Source organism: Cicer arietinum, chromosome 3 (assembly GCF_000331145.2).
Source record: "Cicer arietinum cultivar CDC Frontier isolate Library 1 chromosome 3, Cicar.CDCFrontier_v2.0, whole genome shotgun sequence".
Classification (NCBI taxonomy): Eukaryota; Viridiplantae; Streptophyta; class Magnoliopsida; order Fabales; family Fabaceae; genus Cicer; species Cicer arietinum.
The window spans coordinates 25,013,470-25,023,502 of record NC_021162.2 but is presented as its reverse complement, the minus strand read 5'-3'; the positions used below and the strand labels follow the sequence as shown (position 1 = coordinate 25,023,502).

Below are 10,033 nucleotides of genomic sequence, written 5' to 3'. Positions count from 1 at the left end.
CCTATGACCTTTACTTTTTGGGGCAACAAAGGCCGCCACAAAGGAATAAAGGTGAAACTGATTTTCTGGCTGCCCAGGCCGTCACAAATTCACATATCCGTTACATTTTGTGGCGGCAAAGGTCGCCACAAATGCCCAAATGACCGTTGCCCAAAATATATTGATTTTAATATAATTATTTTAAAAAAAAACATTATTAAAATTGATGACATTATTATTTTTTGTTATAAATAAGTCTTGATACATATTAATATAGTTTATTGATTGTTAGTGTTGATATTTTTTGTTAGTCTTGATTATTAAAAAAATATCATTTAAAATTTTATATCGGTTTATATAAATGATATAGTCTTGATAATAATTTATTATATTGTTTGCAAATTAATTAATAATCCCCTAATTGACATATATGCCAAAGTTATTGATTTTAATATAACTATTTTTTAAAAAAACATTATTAAAATTGGTGATATTAATTATTATTTTTTGTTATAAGTATTGATACACACACACACACACACACACACACATATATATATATATATAGTTTATTTCTTGTTAGATAGTTTATTTTTTGTTAGTCTTGATTATTAAAAAAATATAATTTAAAATTTTATTACGGTTTATATAATTATTGTATTGATAATAATTTATTATATTGTTTGCAAATGCATGCTCCCCTATTTGACATATAAATTGTATACCAAAATTTATATATAATGCTTTTGAAAAATAAAGCAATTAATATATAAAACATTGATATATATATATATATATGGATTTAGACCGTAGTTGGATGTATGATAGGAATTTTCCTGGAAGAAAGGGTCTTAAACAACGTTTTGCTAACAAGGTTGAAGACTTTCTCAATTTGCGAGAGTGCAAAAAATTGTCGAAAATGAAGGGGGAATGAGATGTCCATGTTGTTTAGGTCGATGTAGACGGTTTAAAAGTGAAGATGAAATAAGAGTCATTTGTATGCAGATGGATTTATGCCTAACTATTGGATTTGGACTAATCATGGAGAAGAGTCTCCGGCGGCGCCTAATACTAGTACATCTGTGGAGAATTATAACATAGGTCCTTCAAGTAGTACTAACATGTTAGGTATAGATTATTATAACTATCAACACTTTGAGGCGATGAATGATATGATCTCGGATGCTGTTGGGGTTAATTTGTCATTCAATGAAGATCAATATGACGATACCGATGGACTTCCCAATGAAGAAGCTCAGAGATTTTATGGTCTTTTGAAAGAGACAAATAAACCGTTGTTTGAAGGTTCTTCAAACTCAAAGTTATCAATGTGTATTAGACTATTAGGTCTAAAGTCTCAATTTCATGTTCCTGATTTAGCTTTGGATTTGATGACTAAAATGATGCTAGACGCAACACCTGTTAGAGATGGTTTGCCGCAAAGTTATTATGATGCGAAACGGTTAGTGTCAAAGTTAGGATTAGGTGTCAAGAGGATTGATTGTTGTGTTAAAGGTTGCATGTTGTATTATGACAATGAATTTGGTATGAATGATGCTAACTTAGTTGAATGCAAGTTTTGTCAACAACCAAGGTATCACCAAAGGAATAACTCTAGGGTAAGTAGGGGAAAATCAATTCCAAGGAAAGCAATGTTTTACCTACCTATTGTATCAAGATTGCAGAGATTGTTTGCATCAATACAAACTGCAAGAAAGATGACGTGGCATTATGAGAATAGAAGAAATTCAAGCGAGTTGCGACATCCGTCTGATGGTCAGGCATGGAAACACTTTGATCAAATGCATCCTGATTTTGCGTCAGATCCACGCAATGTAAGACTTGGATTATCCTCAGATGGATTTACGCCTTACATACAAGCATCGTCTACTCCTTATTCTTGTTAGCCGGTTATTGTTACTCCTTACAATCTTCCTCCTGATATGTGTATGTCTAAACCTTATATGTTCTTAGCTACTGTGATACCAGATCCTTCTAATCCTACTACTGGTATTGATATTTTTTTACAACCTTTGATTGACAATTTGAAGAGGTTGCGGAATGGTGTCTTGACATATGATACTGCTCGGAGAGAAAATTTTATGATGAGAGTTGCATTGATGTGGACCATTAATGATTTCCCCGCTTATGGGATATTGTCAGGATGGGGCACCCATGGTAAATTAGCTTGTCCTATTTGTATGGAAGATACAAAAGCATTTACTTTAAAATTTGGCGGGAAAGCATCGTGGTTTGACTCGCATCGTAGGTTTTTACCTGTTGATCATGCATTTAGAAGGAACAAAGCTGCATTTATGAAGGGCTATGCAGAAAGTCTAGGACCCCCGCTTAAATTGACATCAGAACAAGTTTGGAATAAAGTAAAAGATATGCCAAAGGTACATGTTGTTAATGGTGTGGCTTGTAAACCACAAGGTTACGGACAATGGCACAATTGGACAAAAAGATGTATTTTTTGGGATCTACCGTATTGGAAAGATAATCTTTTGAGACATAATCTCGATGTTATGCATATTGAGAAAAATTTCTTTGACAACATATTTAATATTGTGATGAATGTGAAAGGAAAAACAAAAGATAATGACAAAGCCAGAAAAGACATAGGTATATATTGCAGACGACCAGATTTGTTGTTGGAGAAAGTATTTCCTCCTGGGTTTTTTGATTCCATGGAGCACCTCTCAGTGCATCTTGCAAATGAAGCTAGGCTTGGTGGACCAGTTCAGTATATATGGATGTATCCATTTGAAAGGTGATATATATATACATATATTTCATTTTCAATATACTTCAACTTATATATACATGGAGCTTATTGTACATCTCTTTGTATATTATAGGTTCATGGGTTATTCAAAACAGTCGGTGAAAAACAAAGCTAGAGTTGAGGGCTCAATTTGTTCATCTTACCTTCACCGTGAAACAACACACTTTTGTTCTTGTAATTTCAACAACGAAACGTTGTCACCAGTTAACGGAAGAAACGCTACTGATAGTGTTATACGTCATCCACATGCTTTATCAGTTTTTTAGAATTTCTCGTCGATAAATAAATTGAATTTAACTGCGGAAAATCCTTTACGGAGAATTTAAGGCGATTCGGGTGAAACGGTAATTTAATAAATATCTAGATTTTGAGATATTTGTTAAGTTATATCTATTATATTTATATATGTTTGTTTGGAGGGAAAAAGAAAGGAAAACTAGAAGGAAGGAAAAGGAAAAGAAAATAGTATATAAAGGAAGGAAGGAAAAAGGAAGAAAGGAAGGAAAAGGAAAAGAAAATAGTATATAAAGGAAGGAAGGAAAAAGGAAGAAAGGAAAAACAAAGGAAAGAAAAAGAAAGGAAGGAAATTTCCAATTTCCATCTCCTTCCTCAGGTTCACGCAAGAAAACCAAAAATCCATCATTTCTCCATTTTTCGTTTTCGTTGCTTCCTTTTCTTCAAAGCTAGTGACCCAAGGTTGGGTGTGAGTTAGATCAAGGTTTTCGCAACTCCACTCTTCCTCTTTGATTCGAAAACGAAGAAAAACGGTTTTGAGATCCAAACACAAACCCCTCCGTTTCTTCTAGATCCAAACCTCATTTCTCGAAGAGATAGAAGGGAAAGTTGCTCACCACCACGCTACGGTGCTAGTGAACTAATTTGGAAGCGGCGTTGCGAGCGGAGATTTTACCGGAATTACTCGCGGTACCGGAAACGCACGTTAAAGCTAACGTTGAGGTAAGGGCTCCTTCCAAACTTCTAGCTTGCATTAGGGACTTATCTGTAGTTGTGTGGGAAGGAATTTGTTAGGGTTAAATGTATCGATTTGGGGAAAAACGAAACTAGTGCGTTATGGGTAAAAACCTTAGAGTTAGGTTTTGTTTATAATGATGAATGTTTCGTGGTAAATGAATTTGAATGTCATTGTGTATGATTATGAGTAAATGAAATTTGATGTATCTGGGTGTTATGTTGCGTGATTTGTGTTCGTTGTATTTGGTGTGTTCGTACTTGATGTTTGTAATTGGTGTGGTTGTTGTGAATTATGGTTTGAATGTGAAAGTATGTTTGAATTTGTTTCTGTGGAATTTGAAAACCATTAGAGTTAAACGAGTATTAAAAATGGGGAATCTTTTAATACCTCGGTTTACTTAATGTGTATTTGAGGAAAATGTTTAAGTTAACTGGGCGTTGAGAATGGGGAATCTCTTAATGTCTCGGTTACTTAACTATCGTTTTTGAAAATCGTTTCGGTAAATGAGTATTAAGAATGGGGAATCTCTTAATATGACTGTTTGCTTAACATTTTGTTTTGAAAATCATTAAGATAAATAAGTATTAAGAATGGGGAATCTCTTAATATGACTGTTTGCTTAACGTTTTGTTTTGAAAATCATTAAGTTAAATCGGTATTAAGAACGGGGAATCTCTTAATGACTTATTTAATTAATGTTGTTTGAAAGTCGTTTAAGTTAAATGGGTATTAAAAATGGGGAATCTTTTAATATCTGCATTTGCTTAACGATTGTTGTGAATGGAGTCTGTGTATGCTCATGCATTTCATTTGGTAAATTGTGTCGACCCGTGATAGGTGACACCTTGGTAAACTGTACTGACCCGTGATAGGTTGTACGTTTACGATTTACTATTTAGTAATTCGTGTTGACCCGTGATAGGTGACACCTTGGTAAACTGTACTGACCCGTGATAGGTGGTACGTTTACGAGTTACTATTTAGAAAATCGAGTTGACCCGTGATAGGTGACACCATGGTAAACTGTACTGACCCGTGATAGGTGGTACATTTACGATTTACATTTTTGGTGAATTGTGCTGACCCGTGATAGGTGGCACCTAGGTAAACAGTACTGGTCTGTGATAGGCGGTACGTTTACGATTCCCGCTTTTTCTTTTAGTAAATCGTGTTGACCCGTGATAGGTGACACCTCGGTAAACTGTACTGACCCGTGATAGGTGGTACATTTACGATTCCCGCTTTTTCTTTTAGTAAATCGTGTTGACCCGTGATAGGTGACACCTCGGTAAACTGTACTGACCCGTGATAGGTGGTACGTTTACGATTTACATTTTTAGTAAATCGTGTTGACCCGTGATAGGTGACACCTCGGTAAACTGTACTGACCCGTGATAGGTGGTACGTTTACGAGTTACTATTTAGAAAATCGAGTTGACCCGTGATAGGTGACACCATGGTAACTGTACTGACCCGTGATAGGTGGTACATTTACGATTCCCGCTTTTTCTTTTAGTAAATCGTGTTGACCCGTGATAGGTGACACCATGGTAACTGTACTGACCCGTGATAGGTGGTACATTTACGATTCCCGCTTTTTCTTTTAGTAAATCGTGTTGACCCGTGATAGGTGACACCTCGGTAAACTGTACTGACCCGTGATAGGTGGTACATTTACGATTCCCGCTTTTTCTTTTAGTAAATCGTGTTGACCCGTGATAGGTGACACCATGGTAACTGTACTGACCCGTGATAGGTGGTACATTTACGATTCCCGCTTTTTCTTTTAGTAAATCGTGTTGACCCGTGATAGGTGACACCATGGTAACTGTACTGACCCGTGATAGGTGGTACATTTACGATTCCCGCTTTTTCTTTTAGTAAATCGTGTTGACCCGTGATAGGTGACACCTCGGTAAACTGTACTGACCCGTGATAGGTGGTACATTTACGATTCCCGCTTTTTCTTTTAGTAAATCGTGTTGACCCGTGATAGGTGACACCATGGTAACTGTACTGACCCGTGATAGGTGGTACATTTACGATTCCCGCTTTTTCTTTTAGTAAATCGTGTTGACCCGTGATAGGTGACACCATGGTAACTGTACTGACCCGTGATAGGTGGTACATTTACGATTCCCGCTTTTTCTTTTAGTAAATCGTGTTGACCCGTGATAGGTGACACCTCGGTAAACTGTACTGACCCGTGATAGGTGGTACATTTACGATTCCCGCTTTTTCTTTTAGTAAATCGTGTTGACCCGTGATAGGTGACACCATGGTAACTGTACTGACCCGTGATAGGTGGTACGTTTATGATTTACGCATTTTAGTAAATCGTGCTGACCCGTGATAGGTGGCACCTAGGTAAACAATACTGGTCTGTGATAGGCGGTACGTTTACGATTCCCGCTTTTTCTTTTAGTAAATCATGTTGACCCGTGATAGGTGACACCATGGTAACTGTACTGACCCGTGATAGGTGGTACGTTTACGAGTTACTATTTAGTAAATCGTGTTGACCCGTGATAGGTGACACCTCAGTAAACTGTACTGACCCGTGATAGGTGGTACGTTTACGAGTTACTATTTAGTAAATCGTGTTGACCCGTGATAGGTGACACCTCGGTAAACTGTACTGACCCGTGATAGGTGGTACGTTTACGAGTTACTATTTAGTAAATCGTGTTGACCCGTGATAGGTGACACCTTGGTAAACTGTACTGACCCGTGATAGGTGGTACATTTACGATTCCCGCTTATATACATTCAAATTTCCCATTATGGTTTCAACAACAAGTGCATCTCAAAGAACAAACTCCTATCAACATCCACTTAAGGCACTTATCTATGGGGCCGAGTAGAAGTTTCAAAGAATGGCACACCTATTACGTCAATGGATACAAATTTCACACCGAATCTTGGACTGAAGGAAAAGAAACAATTAATAGTGGAGTTTGTATGAAAAGTGTCTCTGATAGTGGTGTAGTAGAAGATTTCTATGGCATAATTGAGCATATTTACGAAATTGACTACACGTTCCTACTACACGTTCCTAGATTATGCGGAAAAAAGTGGTCTTGTTTTACCATAAGTGGTTTGATCCATCTAGCAGAGGAACTAAAATAAATTTGATATCCAATACTGTAGACATTCGTATGAGCAAAAAATATCCATAGTTTGATCCATTTGCCCTGGCCCATAATGTAAGACAAGTGTATTATATATGTTCCTTATCCATCAAGTGTCAAAAGCAAACAAGGTTGGTGTGCTGCAATCAAAACAAGACCAACGAGTGGAATCGAAGAAGTTGAAGCAAGTCACAATGAAGAAGTTGCATTTCAAATGGATGAAATGTCAAATTTGGATCATGTGATTGGAGATGAGACTATTAGTCAACTTTGTCATGAGTCACACATTGGAGAAGAAGTTGATGAACAAGAAATAGATGAATTGGAGAATGATGAAGGCAATGATTTAATTCACTCATCAAATGACTACGACGATGATGACGATGACAAAGACGAAGACAATTAATTAATTATATATATATATATATGTGTGTGTGTGTATATGTATAATATTATATATTGTAATGTGAAATGAACGACACCTTATATATATATATATATATATATATATATATATATTTATATTTTATATATATTTCTTTATTTATGTCAGTGTTATAATTTATTTATGTATATTTCATTATTAATTAATCTTATGTTAATTGTATACACACATATATTATATTATATATATGTATGGATATGGATATATATATATATAGACATGGCTTCAGTGTCGGGAGTAGGAGGATCTGCAGGAGGATCAGGAGGTTCGGATGGATCGGGAGGAACAGGAACGGCGGCAATACGAGGAATATCCAAAACATCACGTGGTAAGAAAAAAGTTGCTAAACGTGTTGTTAATGACCCATCTCTCATGCCGATGCCGTCCATTGGTACTAGTGGTGGAGCTATTCCTCTATATCCGGAGGTCCCAGTAGAGCCTTATACCTTAGACGAAATAATGGATCCCGGATGTGTTGATTGCTACAACCGCATTGTCATCATTCCAGAAGGAGATGGGTATGTAAACTATGATTGATTAAATATTTCATTATTATTGCAATGTAATTACATTATTAATTTTATTAATTTATTTTTATATTTAATTTGCATATAAACTTTGAAGATATCTTCCTTTTAAATCATCTGCAAAGGCAATTGCTGAAGTCATACAAGAGAAATATAAAAAACCATGGTTGTCTTGGGGTGAGATAAAAGAGGATAAGACACCTCAAATTAGGGAAGTTGATCAGTTTTTACATTGTTTCAAAGTAAGTCATTAGATTAATTTATTTAATTACTATTTATTTATACATTTGATTAATTTACTGAATTACTAATTATATTTTTAATATTTTTTAAATTTCAACAAACAACAGACCAAATGCACTTGGAAAAGAGAGCATGATGCCGCAGTTTTGGCTTCATTTGACCATCGCTTTTCAAAGCGTCTCTCATCTATGTTGGCTTACGCACGTAATAAGGGGGAGGAAAAACGGCCTAATTGGATTGGTGAAAATGTTTGGACTGCTTTGTGGAGGAAATGGAACACAGATGCTTACAAACAGAAGAGAGAAAAAGCAAAGACTAATAGAGCATCTGAGAGGGGTACCAGTACTCATAAGGGAGGTTCCATGTCTGCTGGAGAAATTAAATATTATATGGTAATTTATTATTATTTATAATATATATCTATTAATTTATATTCAATTAATCATCACATTTCACCAACTTATAAACTTGACATTAATTTAATATTTTAGGAAAAGCAACTTGGAAGGGAGGTCACTCAGGCTGAGATACATCGCTATCTTCATGTTAATCCTGAAACAAATGAGTATACTGGATGAATTATCAAAAATATTCAGGTAATTATTATATATTAATTGTTATATATTAATTAGACCTATAAATTATTATATATTAATTATTAACTATTTTATTTTTTTTATTTTTAATATAGGAACAACTTCAACAAATCATGAAAGAACGGGATGATCATCAAGCTACTTTTCCTCCTGCTCAGCGAGCTGGTCCAGTGCAGCGGAAACAATATGAGACCGCAAGTTTTATGCACATCAGTGGTGGCAAGTACAAAGGGTGTGTGCTGGGTGCCGGTAGTTTATCATCAACCTTTGTGAAAGGTCCAACCGGCTATATTCAGACTGAGACGTCTTCTTCTTATGCTAGTACGGATCGATCTCATCGTCCGTCGATAGATAATGATCTTGACCAGTTAAAGAAGCAAGGGGCAAGTGAGCAAGAAGAAAAGACACAACAGCTGATACAAGCCGCAATTGATAAATTGAATGAGGAATGGAAACAAAAGTTTCAAGAGCAGCAGCAGCAGTTTCAGCAGCAACAACAATTTCAACAACAACAATTTTCATTTCCTCTTGTGTTTCATCAGCAGTTCCTGCCTCGGCCTCAATACCTGCATCAACAACCACTATTCCAGCAGCAACAAAATTACTCTCAATACTCCCAGCAGCAACAAAATTACTCTCAATACTCCCAGCAGCAGCAACCGCCTCCAAATTTCCAACATCAACACCAGGATCCTCCGAACTTTGCCTTCCAGCAACAGCAGCAGCCACCAATGTTTCAGCAACAACAATATTTTCATAATTATTAGTATGTTCCGTCCTCTTCACATCAACTTCTTCAACCTCAACCAGATCATCAAACTGCATACCGACCAACTATGCCAACAGTTGGGTTGATCAGACCAGATTTAAATCAACCTCAACCAGCTAGGGCTCCCCATTCGACTAGTGGTGGTGCCATTGAAGATGAAATTCAATTTCAAACCATGATGTCTCCTCCAACACAAATTAATAATACTTTTGAGGGACTTCTTTCGTCGGGCATGGCAGGAAATAATGATGGTGTGAGTGGAGCTGATCAAAGGAATTATTATGAGGATTGATGTCATCTGAATAATTTCATAATTTATTTTTGGGTTGTATGAACACATATTAATTATGTTGTCTTAGTTAATTATTGTGTGTTTAATTTTGCGTTTGTAAGACATTATTTATAAATTTTGGGTATGTAAGACATTATTTGTTAATTTTGGAATGCATGTTTTATTTGATTTTGTGGTAATTAATTTAATTATTATTAATATTATATTTTTATATATAATATTTATTTTTATTTTAATATTTAATTTTAATTTTATTTAAATTTTAATTTAATTTTAATTTTAATTTTTTT

At 35.5% G+C, this 10,033-nt stretch overlaps 1 protein-coding gene across 1 annotated transcript in view; it reads left to right on the top strand.

The window, feature by feature from the left end:
• The window catches only part of LOC140919699 (uncharacterized), a 15,001-nt gene that overhangs the window by 3,833 nt on the left and 1,135 nt on the right, over nt 1-10,033 (top strand). The window contains exons 2-3 of the mRNA XM_073366310.1: nt 7,425-7,834; nt 7,941-8,085. Of these exons, the coding sequence (XP_073222411.1) occupies nt 7,425-7,834; nt 7,941-8,085 (555 nt within the window). The remainder of the gene's footprint in view (nt 1-7,424; nt 7,835-7,940; nt 8,086-10,033) is intronic.